Source organism: Microtus ochrogaster, chromosome 4, assembly GCF_000317375.1.
Source record: "Microtus ochrogaster isolate Prairie Vole_2 chromosome 4, MicOch1.0, whole genome shotgun sequence".
Taxonomy (NCBI): Eukaryota; Metazoa; Chordata; class Mammalia; order Rodentia; family Cricetidae; genus Microtus; species Microtus ochrogaster.
In genome coordinates, this window is record NC_022011.1 from 30,242,573 (window position 1) to 30,261,216 (window position 18,644).

Consider the following 18,644-nt stretch of genomic DNA (forward strand, 5'->3'; position numbering starts at 1 on the left):
TGCGCGCCAACGTCATCTTGGCGCGCTGGCTTTCCCCTACTGCGGACCAGCCCATCATCTCCATGTGTCAGGCCGGTGAGGACTACACGGTGTCGGCTCAGCGGGAGCCTCCGCCCGTGCCACGGCCGGGGTAAGAGCCGTCTGTACCAGGCCAGGGATTGTCCCCGCGCCCTTAGGGTCGCAGCGACCCGGAATGGAGTCGGCAGCTAGAACTAAGCATAGGCCCTGGTGTGTGAGCCAGGCTGGGAAGCGAGACTGGCTCCTCCAAGTTCGCTGCGGTGGGAGGATTTGCCATGGATGTTCTTATTTTCTTCACAGCCGGGAGCAGAAATGTGTGAAGTGCGCGGAAGGCCTGCCGGTGGTGGTGATACGAGCGGGAGACGCCTTCTGCAGGTGAGATCTCTGCAGCCCCCCTTTCCAGGCTGGCTTTTTCCCTGTAAGGGGACGGTTACATTGTACGTGCTTGTCACGTTGGCTCGGACCACAAGTAGTGGTGGGAACCATTGGTAACGACTCTTGTCATCTAAACTAGGCTCATGCCTGTATTTCCAACACTAGGGATTCCGTGATAGGAGAATTACCTCAGATTCGAGGCCAGCTTGGGCTGCAGAGAAATCCTGTCAAACAGAATCCCACAAATTTCCTTGATGGGCCTAGTGGTAGGAAGATCTCTGGGGAAGCTTGTGGAGTGCCCAGACTCGAGGGAAAAGGTGCGTTGAAAGACAGGCTTTTCGGGCACTTGGAATCCGTCCAGGTCAGATCAGAACATCTTGGGAACTTGGGCAGGTACTCTGGGTGGAAATTGTTCCTTCTTTCATGGGATACCTATTTTTTTTTGAGACAGGTCTGTAACAGTTCTAGCTGTCCCAGAACTCACTCTTGTAGACCAGGCTGGCCTCAAACTCACAGAGATCCCCCTGCACCTGTCTCCTGAGTGCTGGGACTAAAGGCGTGCGCCACCACTGCCCGGCTATGAGATACCCATTTTATTTGATGGCCACACAGACTTGGAAGGAGAACAAGAGATTATTCCCATGGGGGCCACAGCAGGAGGATTCACGTTTTATCTGTAACTTTAATGGGTCCCTCATACCTCTTTTGAATTACAGCTTTTCATGTTTGACTGTTTTACCCCAGAGTTCTAGCTCCCCGAGGGCAGGAACATGAATCTCCAGTGTTTTTCTTCTAATACCTAGTGGTGTTAGCAGTAGCTTTGTGTAGTGTATGTTTGTTGAGTGAGTGAGGATTTCACGTGTCTAAGTTCCTTTGGATCTCTGAGTCTGTTTTTTAAAGATTTTCTGGTGAAGGGACAGAAACTGATTTCCAGAACCTATCTTGTCACCCACCATGTTTTGGGAGCCCAGATTTGAAAGAAAAGGTAGTGTTACCAGTAATTGTAACCTGGGCAAGGTAGGTACTGATGTAATTAACAACTTAGGAATATCTGGAAATGAGGGCTGCTCGGTTCAGCAGGGGTCTGAGTCTCAGAGAAGCAACCCTTCTGTTTATTGGGGCATCATCAGTAGATCAACACTTGTTATTGAGAGGCTTTGGTGACTTCCCCCCTGTTCTAGTTCCAGTTCAGCTTTCTTTTAGCTGAGTCCTTCCAAGCACCTGTGGAGCTTCCGCAGCTCACATCTGATGGGATCTGGGTAGTGCAGTGAGAGTCATAGCCAGGAGAGCTCCTCCATCTAATTTCCCCAACAGGCTCTGGCAGAGTATCTGCCTCTAAGAGTGGATACTGCCAAGAGGGACAGTATCACCCACAGGGTCTTAGGCTGGTGGGCAGGTGTGGAACAGCCTCTCTCTGTGTCTGTTACAGGGATTGTTTCAAGGCATTCTATGTTCACAAGTTCAGAGCCATGCTTGGGAAGAACCGACTCATCTTTCCTGGCGAGAAGGTACTTGTGGGGAGTGCTGGGCTGTCAGCCCCTGCTTCCTTCCTATATGTGCCTTTCTTCAGCTGGCCTGCTGTCTCTGGACCTTGAGGGTAGACTTGGTGTCTTGGGCTGTCTAAGAATGAAACAGACTTGCTCACGTTGGAGATGCAGGTCCTTGCTGATCCTCTCTTCGTACCCCAGGTGCTGTTGGCGTGGTCTGGGGGCCCTTCGTCCAGCTCTATGGTCTGGCAAGTCCTTGAGGTACGTCCACACCATCCCTTGGGCCTGAACTTCTGGACTGAATTAACCGGGGCCTCTTTCCTCAGCTTGCACTGCAAAGTTTTTGGTTGACCCTAGACAGACCCCCCCTCCCCAGCTGGGACACCCGTAGGATCTCACATGTACTCATCTGGGTCCCCAGGTACATCCCCATTTAGCTTTACTTGGTAGTATCCAAGTTTGGCCAATTGTGACTTGTGGGTAGAGAGAAGTATTTGCCGAAGACAGGGAGAAGTGGCCTAGGTGGAAGAGGGTGAGGCAGAGAGAATAGGGACTTGAGCTGAGAATGCCTGGCACTGCTGAGGGCATGCAGGGTTTCTTTGAGGGGCCTTGGCACAGAAGAGGGACCCACATGCTCCTTTCACCATAGAGCGGCAAAAGAGTCGAGGCTGTGGTTGATCGGAGTCAGCAGTCTGACCTAAGTGACAGTGCTGCTTCATTGGGAACACCCTGTAGTTCTGGGGTTTTGTCGTACCTGCTGCTCCCGTAAAGCTGTACATGTGGAGGAGCTCACCATGAAGCCATTTGTCAGTGCCTGACCCTGCTCCCCTTGGAATCTTTTCTGCCCCTGCCTCCCATGGTTCTTAACCTACCAAACACTTCCTGAGGGTTCTGAGGTGCCCAGCAGGTGGTACAGTGTCCCCACTGCCCCATGGTCCAGCTGGTTGTCTCAGGCTGCATAGGTGTCAGAAACAGACTAGAGAGGGTGGGTTCTAAAGTTTCTGATACTGACAGGGCATGCCCTCATATGGGAGGGAAGACTTAACCACTTCCTTCTCCTGTGGGGAAGGGAGACCCAGACCCATTGATCCATGTATAGGAAGGAAGACAGACCCATACTTTCTCCTGTGGGAGGAAGACTTGGCCCATACACACCCCTCTGAGGGGAGACCAGGCTGTTTTGTCCACTGTCTGGAGAGTCTGAAGTCCAGAGAAACGCTTTTGGCCAGGCCTGAGTCCTGACACTTCTCTTCCAGGGTCTGAGTCAGGATTCTGCAAAACGACTACGCTTTGTGCCAGGAGTCATCTATGTTGACGGTATGTTGGGCCGCTCCTCCATTCAGTCCCCAACAATAACTGGTGAACCTCAACAGCCCCTTTAGGGGACACACTGGGGACAGCGGTGCCTTCTCAGCTCTATTGAAGGGCCCAGGGATTGAAGAAGATGAGTTTAGAACTGGTCTTTGGGGATGAAAGACTAGCCAGTTTCTTTAGCTGTGAGGGAAGCCAGTCCTTTAGCTGTGAGGGAAGCCAGTCCAGGGAAACTTTCTCTGGCTGGGTGGTGGTGGTGCACACCTTTAATCCCAGCACTCTGGAGGCAGAGACAGGCAGATCTCTGTGAGTTCTAGGCCAGCCTGGTCTACAGAGTGAGTTCCAGGACAGATTCCAAAAGCTACAGAGAAACCCTATCTCAAAATACAAACAAACAAAATGTGTGAAGAGTAGACGTGGTGTGACTTCTGTGTGTGGCACTGACCACCTCCATCTGTTCCACTTCCTCTGTGAATCTGACATACTTCCTGCCTGGGCTTTACAGAGGGAGCAGCCTGTGGCCAGAGCCTACAGGACAGGGTGAAGACCTTGGCTGAGGTGAAGCTGATCCTGCAGAACACTGGCTTCCCATGGCATGTAGTTGCCTTAGAGGAGGTAGGTAGGTCTGCCCAGGTGGTGCTGTAGTAACCTTGGAGGGGTACCCATCAGGGCCACATTCTTGCTTATTGGAGCCATCCTGTGGGCCTCTTGCCCTGGGCCTTGGCTTTCCCACTGTTTCAGAGGGCTGGTATGGCCTTGACCTCAATATCCATTCTTACATCCTGGAAGGTGTTCAGCTTGCCACCATCCGTGCTGTGCTGTGCTTCCCAAGAGCCCGCAGGGACAGAGGAGGCCTACAAAACGGCTGTGGACAGCTTCCTGCAGCAGCAGCATGTGCTAGGGTCTGAGGGCTGTGCCAGCCCAGCTCAGGGGGAGGATCAGTCACACCCAACCCACAGCCAGGATCCCCTAGGCATGGCTGGGTTCCCCACAGCTGCTCAGACTGAGGCCTTGTCTAGGTTGTTCAGTTCCATAAAGACGCTGACAGCCAAAGAGGAGCTTCTGCAGACCCTGAGGTGAGTGCAGCACCCCTAGCCCTGCCTGGCTTGTAGGACTCCAGCTCCAGCTTCTGTAATTCACCCCATCACAGGACCCATCTGATTGTGCATGTAGCCCGAACCCATGGCTACTGCAAGGTGATGACTGGGGAGAGCTGTACCCGCTTGGCCATCAAGCTTATGACCAACCTGGCCTTAGGGAGAGGAGCCTTCCTTGCCTGGGACACGGTATGCGGGGCCTAGAGGTCATGGTGTCCCTGGCCTCTTTGTCCTCCTTCCTTTGAAAGCACTTCTGTGTTATCCTGGGGTCTTCCAAGTGGAGAGGCCTGAGACCCAACCATAGCTGGCAGTGGCAGTAATAGGAGGTACGCTAGGATTTGAGCCATAGTGTCTGCTCCCCAGGGCTTCTCAGATGAGCGGCATGGGGATGTGGTGTTGGTGAGGCCTATGCGGGACCACACCCTGAAGGAAGTGGCCTTCTACAACCGCCTATTTGGCGTTCCCTCGGTCTTCACACCAGCCATCGATACCAAGGTGGGCCTGTGGAGAAGTGCGTGGGCTGGTTGGGGGTGGCCCCTCCATACAGGGTCAGAAATCCCTGGTGCACTGTCAGATCTTGAGTCCTTGCCAGCCAGCTTCAGCCCTTCTTGCTCTAGGACTGGCCTTGTCCCAGCTGGTTCTCTGCGACTCTAGCACTGCCTCTGAAAAGGCCAGTAGCAGTGTTCATGTATCTAGGGGCCCTCCAAGCATGCCCTGTACCTTGGAGGAGCAGGCTGGTACCTCTAAGGAGGTAGCTTGGAGGGAGAGGGTTAGTCTGTCCCTGAGGTGAAGAGGTAGCAAGAGGACCTGTATCCACACTGTGTAAATCCTATGCTGATCTTAGTCCCCTCGGGCTGGCCATGTGAAGCCCGTGGTACTTGCTTTAGGTGGCCCTCGTCCCTTCTAAAATCCCTATCTGATTGTCCCTAGGCTCCAGAAAAGGCTAGCATCCACCGGCTGATGGAAGCCTTTATCCTGAGGTTGCAGACTCTGTTCCCCTCTACAGTCAGTACTGTGTACAGGTGTGTGTGCCACTGGGGGTGCTATTGAGCCTGCTGCCCACACTTGAAGGGCGCAGAACCCATGACTGGGGACATACTTGTTACCTGTCCCTTTTTGCCTGTGCACCTGCCAACAGGACAAGTGAGAAGCTGGTCAAGGCTCCCCGGGAAGGCTGTGCCTCTGGCCCCGCCAGCCCCAGCTGCCTCCTCTGCATGTGTGCACTGGACATTGACACTGCTGGTGCGTGCAGGGCCCTCTTTGAGTGCTGGGGGTGGCGGGTAATTTGGCTGCCCCAGGGTTCCCTCAAACCCTCTCTGTTGCAGACAGTGCCACGGCTTTTGGGGCTCAGTCCTCCTCACATCTCTCCCAGATGCTGCCTGCTGAGGCTGCGATACCTACCACCCCCTGCTGTGGTGCAGGGGACGGTCAGGCCCAGAGCTGCCACAGGGGAGTTGGCAGGAGGTAAGACCCTGCCTGTGTCCTGCCCTATGGACAGGGGTGGAGGGGGCAGAAAGATTGTGGCCTTAAACAGAGTTCAGAATGAGACCAGGCACACAAGTTCAGTTCTGCTTCTACAGGGGGGATGCACAGGCCTGTGTCATAGAACAGCTGTGTTATGGCTGCCGGGTAAACATGAAGGACCTGGTGAGTGCCTGTCCGTATGTCCCTATGAGCTGTCCCTATGGTCCCCATGGTTCCTCACACTGCCATCTCTTGTAGCCCTCCCTGGACCCATTGCCACCCTATGTCCTGGCCGAGGCTCAGCTCCGCAGTCAGAGGTAATGCCTGTTCTTTGGGGAGACCTCTGGGGAGACGCCCAGGACTGGTTCTCACTGCAGTCTCCCTTAGGGCCTGGGTCTCTAAGGAAATTCAGGAGTATCTGATTACAGACGATGATGATGAGGAAGAGGAGGAAGAAAGCAGAGCCATCAAGCAGGAAGGCGAGAACACTGGGATTGGTCTATAACTGTCCATTTGTATAAATAAAAATGTTTTTACTTAGAAAACTCTACAGTACTGTGGGAAGGGAGAGCCAGGCCCCCAGACCCAGTGTGGCTAGCCCTGAGCTACACTGGGCCCCCAGCCCAGCAGGTGGGTGGGGACGCAACAGGTAAGGGACCCAGTGTCCCTTTAACAGCAGCATCATCAGGGCTTACATGGGCCAGGAGGATGTGTCACAGCTCGCGGCCTCAGGCAGCTACACTCCTCTCCAAGGAGCGCTGTCAGCCCTGGTGGCCATGCTGCCCTGGGGCAGCTCCTTCATTCCCGGTACCCAGGAGCTGGGCTCCTACTCCTTCTCACGTGTCCACTTGATCATGGTTTCTGGTGAGCGGTATAGGAAGATGAGCTTGGCATATAGCTCCTCCTCCAGCTCCAGCTCACGGGTCTCCCGCACCAAGAAGATATCCTGGCATAGCTTGAGAATGCGGTCCACGTAGGGCAGCTCCTCGAACATGATGGAGTGTGAGATGTCACTGAAGAAGCCCCGCATAAACTTGCCAATGACCAGCACAATGGACACGTATAGCCCCACGATCCTGTCGGGAGAGGCATGTGAGCCGCCACCACTCAGAACTGCCCTGGAGGCTCTAGGAGGTTCTTCTGCAGTACTCACCCATAGCCAGCCAGGAAGCCGAGGCTAGGAGGGCTGACCTTGTCACTGAAGATGACCATGGGCAGCAGGTTGCAGTCAGTCTGGCAGTCCTGCAGCTCGATCACCCACCACTCGAGGAAGTCAGAGGCCTTTGTGTCTGCTTGAGCCCCAGAAGCCCCTGTGCCCACTTGTTCCCTCCGCAGCTGGATACGCACACCAAGATAGTCGTCTTCCTCATCTGAGTTGAGCGGGGTAGTTAGAGCTGGGGGTTACCCATCCCTGGCCTAGGCTGAATCCCAGCACCCTGATTCCACACTCACCTGGCTGCAGCTGCTTCACTGGGTTGGCTTCGGGTCCATTGGGAGCACGAATATACTTAGGGAAGAGGTGGGGAATGACGCTGTGGGAGGAGTCAGCAAGTCAGGGGCATCTTAAGCCCTCCTGCCCACCTGCCCACAGTGGTCTGCACTCACACTGACTGGTCAAGCCTGCCCTCGAGCAGTTCGGCCAGCTGCCTCCGTGCTGTGCTGTTGGGGGCCAGCTCCAAGGTGTGCTTCTCGTTGGTATACTCCACCTTGCCACCCTTGGCCAGGTCTCTGTGGGGAGGGCAGTATTAGGCAGTGTGGGGCATCCCCCACAGCCCTGTAAGCATAGGACCTACCTTTGGAAATTCCAGGTGAAGCGCAGAGTGATGTCAGCAGTGCCATTGTACAGCTCCTGCTTCATCTGCGCCCGGCTTGGGGGACTGATGCGCCACAGTGCCCCAGAGCTGCCCTCAATCTGTGCAGTGACGATGTCCTCAGGACTGTACTGGCTGATGAACTGCATGGCTAGCTGTGTGGAGCATACCTCGGTTAGGGGGCAGCAGGCCACCTTTTCCCTGCCAGCCCACCTTGTACCAAGTGGATACAGTGCAGGTCACTTACTGGATAGGGGTCAAACTGCTGGGACAGCTCCTCATAGTCCTGGGGCGTGAAAGGCACTATAGATGGCTGCTGGGCACTCATGGTGAACAGTGGCTGGGGATGAGATGCATGATCAGTATGGAGCTATCTGTAGTCCACAAGGAGTGGGTGTAGCCTCGCTAGTGGAGAACGGGTGGGCTGGAGGCCGGCTACTCACCTCGTAGCCACCCAACTTGAGGGTAACAGTGACATCAATGGGCTGATTGACGACACCCACCACAGAGCGTATCAGGGACATGAAGAGCAGTGGGAACCAGATGATGGCAATGATGAAGAGGATGATGAGGCCACCCATACCATACTTGACAATTTTCTTCTTCTTCTGTCCCTTGGGCTGTGGGTATTTCTGGAAGGGAGATACTGGTCACCCTCCCAGCCTCTTGGCCACAGGCTGTAAGCCTCAACCTGATGTCACCGAATAAGCCTGGGGTCCAGGAATAACTCTGAATAGGATCAGGTGCTTTAGTGAAGGGGAGCCTACTTTTTGCACAGTGGCAAGCAAGGACGTTGGAGCAGAGAGCTTGATGTGGGTTTACATTTCCCAGAAGACAGACATCTCTGCAATCTTATGGCTGGGGACCTTTGGGGAACACCAGAAGTAAACATAAAAGGGAAAAGTGGTTTTTAAATTAACCTGGGTTTCAAAAGTGAAAATGAGGGTGGACTGCTCTTGTAGAAGCCCAGGGTTCAGTTTCCAGAACTCATGTTGGGTGGCTCACAACTGCCTGCAGCTCCAGCTCCAGCTCCAGGGGAATCTGGTGCCCTCTGGTGCCCTCCATGGGCACCTGCACTGGTGTGCATACCCACACACATACACAGAAGCGTGGGGGAGTGCAGAGCAGCCATGTGGTGGGATGGCATAGCCAGCGCCTACAAAGAATGCTTACAAATCTAACAGATGACCTGAGCACATCTAAGGGTGTGACCTGAATAGATGATTCTCTAAGGATAATCGGCCAGCAGCACATGAACTGTCAAACTCTGGAACTTCAGTTTGCTGGTGAGAGAGATGTCGCCACTTGAGAAACAGTTCCAAATGACTGAACAGTGACCTCATAAGTGCCATATATAGGCTGACGCACAGTGAAAACAGCAGCCGTCCACCGTGGAAAGGTAGACACACTGGGGTTTCTGCACTCTGGAGTCTATTACATGGGTCTAAGGAGTGGACCCTGAGCCACTACAAGGAAGAACCTCAAGAACGCTGCTGAGGGAAGAAAGCCAACAGGCAAACCCACGGACAGGAAGGAGACTACAGACCACCAGGGGTGGAGAGGGGAGATGGGGAGCAACTAAGAAAGGGGACAAGGTTTCTTTGTGGGGCGGGGCTATCCTTAAGCCGGCTGCAGTGGTGAGGACGTGCACTTGGTGAATATACTAATCCACGAAACACAGCCTTGGTAACACACTGCTGATAACTGCCTGTTCCACCACTCAAACCCAAGGGCCCAGTCCACTGTCCCCCGCTGACCGCTAGACCCACTGCAGCTGTCCATGAGCTCTAAGGAACCTCTTTCTCTGGACTGCTGTGCATGTTGTAAACCCCCAAGAGATGCCCATCCATCCTCTGCCCCGGCACCTTCTCTGTCTCTCGGCTGCACTTGACGATGAAGATGTTGGCGTAGATGTCTTCCACACACATCCAGTTGGACAGGGACAGTGTAGTGTCGGTCCACACCCAGTCCATGACTGCCCGCAGCTCCACCAGGAACGGCACTAGTCGGAACCTGCCAAGGCCAAGGTTCCGTCAGCAGGGACAACCTACCATGGCTTCCACCTGCTCTTCATGATCCCTAGGCAGACCACACTCACCCCTGGAAAAGGAAGAGGTTTACATGATTGTACTTCTTAGTAAGGAAGTTGCCTAGGATACGGGTGGGGTAGCCGCAGCGGATCTGGTAGGCAGACAGGGCAAAGTAAATGCACTTCACAAAGTACCACAGCTGGGCCACCGCATTCTGGTTGAACATTCTGAATGGAACAGGACAGGATGTCAGGGAAGGTGAACCCAACAGAAACAGTTCTGGAGGCCAACCCAAGCTGGGCCACACCCAGAACATACAGTGCCTCAGAGCAGACTGAGGCTCCTGGGGGCAGTGCCTCACACCACCTACCTCTCGGTGACAGCTGGTAAGATGAAGAACATCCAGAGGTGAATGGCCACCACCAGGACCACCTGAAAGGCCAGCTTGCCCAGCACAGTCTTGCGCAGGTAGAGGGCACGGTCAATGACCATGGTGCTGAACTGGACCAGCAGCATGAACAGGAAGGCCTCCGGCACCTGGTCATCTGACAGTGAGGACGCGATGTCTGTGGCGGCAGAGTGCTTCTGCAGTAGAGGGCACAGATTGGGGAGATAGAGCTGTGCTGCACCCCAGAGTTCTGAGCCCATGCGCTCCAAAGGCCTAGAAGCCAGCTTTCCACTCTGGGGTCCCATGCCCACTTACCCCAAAAGCCCAGAAACCAAAGATAATGATGATGAAGTCGACAATGTCGGCCAGGAACATGAGCACATAGACGTCAGTGGCCGCTCGGTACTTGGTGTGCAGAATGTCACGGAAGAAGCGCCGCAGGGGTTGGTAGATGCTCTTAACTCTGTGGATGGACAGCCTCCGAGGGATCGGTATCCAGCTAGGGACCACCTTCCTGCTCCAATGCCCACCAACCCCAGCCAGGTCACTCACAGTGCCAGGCAGAAGCTCTTCAGCCAGCGCCCAGCTGCCTTCATTCTTTCCTGGACCTTCACTCTCCCTCGAGTATGCCGTGGGCTCTTTCTCCCTGCAGCTTCTTTCCCCTCTTCCTCCTCCTCAGCCTCTGTGAGTGTGTATGTCCAGGGGAATGCCAGTGAACCCACCTGAACCCACCAGGGACTGTGTCCATGCCAACAAGCTGACGTCACCCACTTTACAGATAGCACAGGAACCTCCCCACAGTCACCAGTGAGGGAGCAACTTCTGTTGTGTTCTTTTTTGGGGTAGGCTTGAGACTTCTTGACCTGGGTATAGGGACAACTCCAAGGGCAGATACAAGGAGAGTACTGGGCAGTTGTGTCCTTCCTAATGGGTTGTCCCTGTGCTGGGCTGACCATCTCCAACTGAAGGGTCATCTGTGTCTCCTCCCCTCCCAGGAATCTAGCAGGGGTGTAGTCTGGGCTCTCACCTATAGCTGCTGTTCCTTTGGGTCCTGGGGTCTTTTTCTTCCTCCTGAAGCGTATGCTGATGTGCCTCATCTGCTGGGGCTTGAGGTCCTCTAAGGGCTCTTGGATCCCATCATTGGATCTGACGCTCCCTTTCCCTTGGATGTGGTCCCTGGGGGTACCAGCCAACACCAGCTCCTCCGGATGCTCAGTGCCTGCGTCAGGCTGTGATTCCAGCATAGCTTCTGACTCTTCCTCAGCCTCCTGGTCCTTCTCACCATTCCTGCATTGGTCCTTGGAGAAACTATCCTCCTCATGGTCCCAGAGGCCATAGCACTATGGAGAATATGGACAAGCAATCAGGAGGCCGACCCACGCTGGGTCACTCATATTCAGCCTCACCACTGGGCTCAAGAATTCCTGGCGTTTCCAAGGAGCCCCTGCCACCCCTGCACTGGCCTGTGGGCTCACCAGTAGTTGGGAGCGGTGGAAGAAAAGGGCCATGAGCTGCACCAGGTCATACTTGATATAGCTGTCAGTTTTCTCAAGACCCAGGATGCGTGGAGGGAAGTAGGGCTTGTTCTCATAGCGCCGCAGCACCACGTAGCTATTCCAGGGGAAGAAGCCAAACTGGAACAGGTACTTGGTGACCACCATGACCTGCAAGACAGAGCACTTAGCATGGGCCAAGTGGCCCAGACCCAATCCTACAAGCGGTCACCCACCTCAGTGAAGACAATGGCTGTCATCCAGAAGCGCTTGCTGGGTCTCGGGATGGTCAGCATGGCCCACAGGAAGATGAGCACGGGCAGCACCAGGGAGGCAGCTGAGGCTGTCACCATGTGGTTGAGGATGATGATGAAGTAGCAAAGCAGCTCTGAGTGTGCCGCCACACACTGGTACAAGGCTCTCAGCAGCCTCAGCGTCCGGCCCTGCTGTGCTTCAAACTGCTCAGCCTCCTCCAGCTCGGGGATGTGTAGGCGCCTGCCACAAGACCACAGGAGTGAAGGGACAAGAGCCAGAAGAACCCCTTGGATGCAGAGCCCAGGCTGCAGTCATGGCAACAGTCTGACCCGAGGCCTAGCCAGTTCCTGCCTCCTTCACCTAGCTCCTCCCGCTGGGCTTCCTGCTCAGGAGAACTCCCTCGAAAACCTGCCCCACCTGTCCAGGAGCAGCTCACTGGCTGTGCGCATTCGTGAGCGAGCATTGGCTAGAAGCTCCTGGGAGCCATGCAGAGAGGTCTCAGCCTGGAGGTCCCCAGCATCAGTGATAATCTCCTCACTGCCACTGCGGGTGTTGTAGCCTGTGCTCAGGGGGCTGCTGGTGTCATCTGTCATGCTACTCAAAGGCTCTTCGGCTCCCAGCCCACTGTGGAAGAAAGGGCACAGAGAGGGCCAATTCTTAGACTCTGGGGAAGGAGAGAAATGGTGCCTGGAGAAATACAAGGAGCAGCTGAGACTGAACAGTGCTGTACCCTGATGACCTGTCAGCAGCTCAGGGTTCAGTCCCTGCTTTGGGCCAGAGGACAATCAGAAACGGGAACCCTGGCTCACCCCAAGTCCCTCAGGCCCTGCACCAACCTTGAGGCTGTGCTGGGTCCATCACGTGTCTCCACGGGACCTGCTGACAGTGTGGTCTCGGCTTCACTCACATAAAGTTGGTCTAGCACCCCTCGGCGGACCTCTCCACTCTGTGGAGAGCATGGAAAAGCTCTCAGGCCACTGGGATGGGCCCAGCTTTGCTCACAGGCACTTAACAGGGAGTAGCTATGGGTGTGGCCTTGATGAGGTATAGGAGGGGCTTGGTGCAAGGGGCCCTTACCCGCAGAAGTTCCTGGGTGAGCAGATAGCGCTCTGCACGCAGCACGTCACTCATGGTACGGTGGTGCTTTGTGAACGTGCACAGCCAGCGTGTTAGCCCATCTACTGTGGCCTGGCCCAGCACCCACAGGAACTGCATGGTGCTCAGCACACGCTGCATCATGTGACTGTGGCCTACAAAGAGAGCAGGACGGAGCTGGAGGGTTGGCTCCAGAGCCTTCAGCCCCCTGCCCTCTTTCCAGCAAGGCTACACACCTGCCATCTCGTCCTCTGGGGCCTCTGCTGGCTCCACCTCCGGGCTCAAGTCACCTCCTGGGCATAGGGATAATCAGCACCAGGTAGCCCTGCCCTGCAGCTCCCCCACTGGAGTCCCCCAAGCACAACTCACCAGAAGTCAGCTGTCCTGCCTGCTCCTGCTGTGCCTGTTCCCGACGCTGCCTCAGCACCGTCTGGGCATTGGTTACCCATGCCTGGTATGCCATCTGCCAGCCAGATTTCCTGGTTAGAACTCTGGCATCTCGAGCTGAGAGATCCATTCAGCCTAGCATCACGGTCCCCTCCCAAGGAAGAGGATGGAGGGACAGCCATATCGGATCCTTAACTCCTGCTCTCTATCCAGCTGTGGGTCTTATCCTCCTCAAGCCTCTCTTGGAAATGGACTCGAGAGACTGTGATAATCGGAAGGCAGACATGCAGCTGCCCAGCATGACCTATCCCTCAGAACCAGGGCCTCTCCTAGACACCAGTATCCAAACACATGTAGCCTTTCTCTCAGATCAGGTGGCACTCATAGAGCCCAGGAGGAGGGTGTCAGAGCCAGGACTTTCATGAAAGGTAGTAGAGGGGCTACCTATGACTCTCATATCTATCTACAGCCTGTTTCCTCAGCTACCTGGACAGGTCTGATGGGCTAGGCGGACTTCTGTGATATATAGGAGCTGGACTCCAAGGCCCTTGGATATCTGTCTTTCCACACTGCCCCATTCAGGAACTCCATAGACAGAGCAGGAAGGCATGGCTCCAACTCACCTGGAAGGCATTCTGAGTTGCAGGCCTGGGGTCCTCAGGTAGGGCCTCCTCTTCCTCCTCGCTATCCGACTCAAACAGGAAGTAGTCCCCAGAGTGGATGACTGTAGTCAGCAGGGACAGGAAAGGGTATGTACATGAGAGCTGGACTCCATGGCAGAGCCAATTCTTCCCTAGCCAGACCCAGAAAATCCTAGAGTTCCTCCTATCTTAAGTTTTGACTTGGGTGGCAGCAGACCCGTTATTAAGGATGATGCTCCCCCCTCAGCATCTTCCACCCACATGGCCTTGCTTGAGTGCCCCCCTTCCCACTAGAACCATCCCATCCAGGGTTCAGCAGGATAGGGAAGGTGGTCCATGCACAGAACACAGGTCAGAGAGTCTGACGTGACCAGACAGGACAAGGAAAAGCTAGTAGGCATCAGGGTCAATAGCACAAGTGCAGAGGTGTGAAGGCCGGATACCTGTGGCGTGGTCCAGCCAGGGGCGCCACCACTGTCTCCGTGGCGGGGAGGAGCCCCCTGGGCTGTCAGGCCCTGTGGAGGGGCAAGGCAAGCGTGAACAAGCAAAGGAGGCTGGAAGGGCAGCCTATCTTGGGCACAAGGGCACATGGCAAAGGCAGAAACAGACACAGAACTCCTGCAATGACAAGGTTCCATGTAGTGCCACGTCTCAGAGCCCTAAAGGGATGGAGAGGGGACACAAGTGCAGGTGACAGTCCCAGGTGGCCATATGGCCTGCTGGGACAGACAGGAACACATGGCACAGGACTGGGTCCTGAAGCATACCACTTATACGTAGCACAGGACAGGACAAGGGTGTGGGGCCCTACGGCACAGCACTTGCACAAGTGCAGAGAGGCTCCAGCAGCATGAACATGCCTGGATGCAGTATGTGTGTGTGGGGGGGTTCCTCTGAGCTGCTGGGTTTTGTCCTTGCTTGCTGTGGGAGTGCCTTCAGCCAATAGCCTCTAAGATACCAGCCTCCCAAGTAGGGCGTGGTCTCCACAGCACATGCTTACCCGGCCTCTGGCTGGGATCTTGGGAGTCTGTGGACTGGAGTTGACCACGGCTTGCCTGGCTCTGCCTGTACTTCTCCTGTTTGGCACGGATGCGCTTCATCCTGTGAGCAGGAAGGAGCTCTGAGTGCCAGGCTGGCCAGAAGGATCAAAGCGTCCCTAGCCCAGATGACACCTACTGTCTTTTCAGCTGGGCCAGCGACTTCTCCTCAGTCTGGCGGTGGAAGTTGATGCTCTTAATGTTGGCTGCATTGTAGAGGGCAAAACCCCTGCAGGGAAGAGCCAGACCTCAGCACTTCCCTCTAGATGCACGGGTTTTCTCTCTACCTCCGGGACTGGCCGAACTCAAGCCCCTGCCCCTAGGGAGCCCGGCTGGTCCTCCTACTCTTACTGAGGTATATACTGGGAGACACCTGCAGCCATGTGAGAAGAAATATCTTTTGCCACCTGTTTTCCTGGGGCAGTACACCATCACAGGAAGGGACATTGGGTGGCAGCTCTGAGGTAGGTAAATGAAGCTGCTGGCCCTAAGTTCAGCTCCAGGGGCAGAGACCTCTGTTGGGAGCATGATGCCATGTCACAGCCCTCCAGTGGGAGACACTCAGGACAACTTGGGTCATATGTTGGTTTAAACCACTGTAGGGCCTCACTGTCTTCTCAGCCATGGGCAGTAAGAGCAGTTCTGATGATACCAAGGTGCTAGGGGTCCTTTGCTTTCCCTTTTGGTGACAGGATCGAGAGATGTTGTCCGAGGGGAAACCTGTGCTGAGGATGAGGGACGCTACCTCACCCCAGGGCAAAGAAGCAAGGCAGACCTGGAGGCCTGCAGGGCAGTGGCCTTCAGGTCAGCACTGACGTGCAGGAAGTAGTAGCTGAGAAAGATGCGCCGTTGCAGTAGCAGGAAGAAGAAACAGACGCTGTCCCAGATGATACCGGCTTCCTCCACAGGCAGCAGGCAGTCCCGGTCTCTGCTCATCATCTCTTTGGCTGTGAAGCGGAGGCCAGCAAGGCTAGGGGTTAGCACCAAAAGCAGTGGAGAGGCTTGTGCCTGCCCTCACCCACATTTCTTGCCCACTCACGATTGTAGTAGCCTTTTACTGTGCACACGAGGCTGAAGAGCTGGATGACCCAGCAGAAGTTGCTCTGCATCTGCTCCACGAAGACACAGGACAGGAGCTGGGGCCAGGAGAGGGGCAGGTTAATCCAGGGCTCCTGGGGAGGCCTGGGGCAGGGTTGGGTGGGCAGTCTGCTCACCGAGAGCATATTCTTGGAGATGATGACCGTGACGTTATAGAGGATGAGGCAGTCCCACAGCACGAGCTGGGCCCGTGTGTCCTTCTGTAGCAGGGCAGTACCGAAGAGCAGCAGGTAGAAGCAGGCCAGCAGGTACCCCAGCCCAAAGATGCTGATGCGGGTGGCCCCTGTGATAAACACCACCACAAGCACCAGCCAGAACAGGTAGCGGAAGACAGCTACCTTCAGCATATCCAGATAGGACCTGGCAAGTGGGGATATCACTGAGGTTGCTGGGTCAGGCCAGCTATCCCGTCTTAGCAGGGGCTTCAGAGTGGGCAGAATGGGACCTACCTGCAATGGATGAAGTTGGGTACAGGGTTGGGCTCCCCTCGCAGGGGCTCCAGGTGGTCAGTGTTGATGCCAGCCATGTGCTGCCACTCCTCTGTATGCTCCGCTGAGAATACCTGCCACTGCTGAGAGGCGCAGAGCAGCAGGAGGAAGTCACCTGCAGGACAGGAGAGCTGCTAATGCTGCTTGCAGGTGAGAAAGGATGGGCTGCCAGGGGCTGAGGGGCTGAGGGGCCGCTCCCATTTCACAGCTGAGAAAGCGTCTAGACATAAGAGCTGGAAACGGGACACGCCGGTCTCTGTGTGTGCTGTAGACGTGCACATGCGTCAGGGAGCGTGGGCTGCTGTATATTTCCCTGCAATCTGTGAGGCCATCAGTGTGCACACGTATGCACGCTGTGTTCATCCATACACTCGTTTGACATGTTTTATTTGTATGAGCCCCATCTGGATGAGGCTGTGGGGTGGCATGGCTCTCCTACAGAAGGAAGCACCATGCGACTGTCAGCACCTAGACAACTTGTCCCCTTGAGGGTTCCAGACACAGGTCCCTGTGTATCCAACAAGCACCCTGCCTATGGAGTCTTTACACTCTCCTGTGGGGTGGGCAGGTATCCTGGAGGGAGTGGTGGGGTCGCACTTACTGATAAGGTTGGTGGAGTTGGGGGCTCTGAAGAAGTCAGGCAGGTACAGCCACTTGATGAGAGCGGAATTCATGGGGATAGCCTGGCTCCAGCGCCACGGGTAGTCTGTGGGTGGGGGACACATCAGAAAAGGCACAAGCTGTCCTCAGCCCCCTCTGCTACCAGGAGTCTCAGAGGCCATGACTGTGTCACACATTCCGGTATGGTTAACTAGTTAACTAGTTGTTCTCAACACCACTCAGTCTTCAGAACACTGACCCACGGATACAGAGTCTAACAGGATGTGAATTTCTAAACAGATACTACACTAGGTCTGGGGGGGGAGTGAGTTGGAGGTGGCAGAGGTCACTAACGGTCAGAGGGCAGGACCATGGTGGGCCTCACCTGAGACAAGGCAGGTACCTCCCAAGGAGATGCCAGTGTTTAGAATGAATTATGTTCAAATAATTTAATAGCATGAAACATGTAAAATAATGACCCAAAGCTGGAAATAATTCAGAAATCCTTCAACGACTATGGCGCACCTTGGATACTGTTGCTGAGGCAACAACACCTGGAAGAATTCTGCCTAAGTGAATATGAACACCTGAGAGGCCCTGTCATCACCTGCTAACAGAAAGCAAACACCTGAGGAATTTTGATTGCGCCCACTAAGAGAGAAGCCAATTGCAACAGAGCATACTACACCATTTCTACCATGTGACATTCTTGGACTGGACAGAAGATAGGCTGGTGCCCGAGGAAGGGAAGGGCTGACTTCGAAGGGATGCATGAAGGGCATGTAGGGTGGTTGGCATTCTCGTCAAGAACCAGGGCCCAAGCTGGGCAGTAGGGGTGCACACCTTTAATTCCAGCACTTGTGAGGCAGAGGCAGGCAGATCTCTGAGTTCAAGGCCAGTCTGGTCTACAGAGTGAGTTCCAGGACCACCAGGGCTACACAGAGACATTGTCTCAAAGAGCCAAAATAAATAAACAAATGAACCAACCAGGGCCCTGTGTGGACTCATCAAATCTGAAGGATGGAATGACACAGTACAACTCATACTATGTCAAGAGAGTGTTCTAGGTATTGGAGGAAGACAGGGACAAACTGAAGATCATTGAGTGAAGACCTCAGAAGGTGCTGGGAAGAAAGGAACCAGTTAGAGTCACAGAAAACCACGCTTCAAGAGAAGGAGGTACCACTAGCCATGTGGACCATAGTTAGTGGCGTTCTAGGGTTATAGTCATGATAGGTCTGTCCTAAAGCTCTGTCTGAATAGCACCGGGGCTCTGTGGCCAGGGGTACAAGATGAAACAGGAATCTCAGGAGTAGGAAATGCCAATGTCCCTGGGAAGACCAGGCCATGAGAGGGCTGGGAATACCTATAGCCAAAGCTAGAAGGTTTGAGAGACAAAGCGCACAGCAATGGTTCCAGAGTAGAGAAATGGAAAAACAAAACAAAACAAAAAAAAGTTATCTTAGCACAGGAACATGTATTTGAATAAACAAACAGAAGGGGCAATAGCTCTCTTTTAGAAGATGCTCAATGGGAAATGAGATTTGCATAATCTTTTTTTTTTTTTTT

General features: G+C 54.6%; 2 protein-coding genes across 2 annotated transcripts in view; one reads left to right on the forward strand and one right to left on the reverse strand.

Moving 5' to 3' along the window:
• The first annotated feature begins 31 nt into the window (after positions 1–31).
• On the forward strand, positions 32–6,267 carry Ctu2 (cytosolic thiouridylase subunit 2). The gene is made up of 15 exons (XM_005345799.2): positions 32–130; positions 319–393; positions 1,823–1,901; positions 2,082–2,141; positions 3,137–3,197; positions 3,697–3,806; positions 3,981–4,267; positions 4,342–4,477; positions 4,652–4,783; positions 5,219–5,310; positions 5,427–5,530; positions 5,614–5,752; positions 5,869–5,935; positions 6,011–6,069; positions 6,140–6,267. The coding sequence occupies exons 1-15, from the start codon at positions 63–65 to the stop codon at positions 6,255–6,257; spliced, it is 1,587 nt and encodes a 528-aa protein (XP_005345856.1). The 5' UTR covers positions 32–62; the 3' UTR covers positions 6,258–6,267.
• Positions 6,268–6,562: 295 nt separating this feature from the next.
• The window catches only part of Piezo1 (piezo type mechanosensitive ion channel component 1), a 65,394-nt gene continuing 53,312 nt past the window's right edge, over positions 6,563–18,644 (reverse strand). Inside the window, exons 23-51 of the mRNA XM_013354741.2 lie at positions 17,077–17,181; positions 16,437–16,590; positions 16,104–16,347; positions 15,929–16,025; positions 15,665–15,836; positions 15,029–15,118; positions 14,853–14,953; positions 14,296–14,367; positions 13,835–13,935; positions 13,194–13,287; positions 13,061–13,117; positions 12,807–12,979; positions 12,566–12,675; positions 12,147–12,353; positions 11,711–11,969; positions 11,457–11,645; positions 11,009–11,321; positions 10,534–10,663; positions 10,297–10,444; positions 9,964–10,178; positions 9,662–9,820; positions 9,429–9,576; positions 8,007–8,195; positions 7,811–7,903; positions 7,546–7,718; positions 7,358–7,480; positions 7,205–7,284; positions 6,906–7,122; positions 6,563–6,828 (exon numbers count right to left, since the gene is read on the reverse strand). Of these exons, the coding sequence (XP_013210195.1) occupies positions 6,579–6,828; positions 6,906–7,122; positions 7,205–7,284; positions 7,358–7,480; positions 7,546–7,718; positions 7,811–7,903; positions 8,007–8,195; positions 9,429–9,576; positions 9,662–9,820; positions 9,964–10,178; positions 10,297–10,444; positions 10,534–10,663; positions 11,009–11,321; positions 11,457–11,645; positions 11,711–11,969; positions 12,147–12,353; positions 12,566–12,675; positions 12,807–12,979; positions 13,061–13,117; positions 13,194–13,287; positions 13,835–13,935; positions 14,296–14,367; positions 14,853–14,953; positions 15,029–15,118; positions 15,665–15,836; positions 15,929–16,025; positions 16,104–16,347; positions 16,437–16,590; positions 17,077–17,181 (4,463 nt within the window). The 3' untranslated portion in view covers positions 6,563–6,578. The remainder of the gene's footprint in view (positions 6,829–6,905; positions 7,123–7,204; positions 7,285–7,357; positions 7,481–7,545; positions 7,719–7,810; positions 7,904–8,006; positions 8,196–9,428; positions 9,577–9,661; positions 9,821–9,963; positions 10,179–10,296; positions 10,445–10,533; positions 10,664–11,008; positions 11,322–11,456; positions 11,646–11,710; positions 11,970–12,146; positions 12,354–12,565; positions 12,676–12,806; positions 12,980–13,060; positions 13,118–13,193; positions 13,288–13,834; positions 13,936–14,295; positions 14,368–14,852; positions 14,954–15,028; positions 15,119–15,664; positions 15,837–15,928; positions 16,026–16,103; positions 16,348–16,436; positions 16,591–17,076; positions 17,182–18,644) is intronic.

Excerpts from the sequence above, each read along its gene's own strand:
- Ctu2 (XM_005345799.2), top strand. The coding sequence starts at position 63 with ATGTGTCAGGCCGGTGAGGACTACACGGTGTCGGCTCAGCGGGAGCCT. Across the intron at positions 394-1,822 it reads GCGGGAGACGCCTTCTGCAG|GGATTGTTTCAAGGCATTCT; the intron begins GTGAGATCTCTG and ends TGTCTGTTACAG. Across the intron at positions 5,753-5,868 it reads CACAGGGGAGTTGGCAGGAG|GGGGGATGCACAGGCCTGTG; the intron begins GTAAGACCCTGC and ends CTGCTTCTACAG.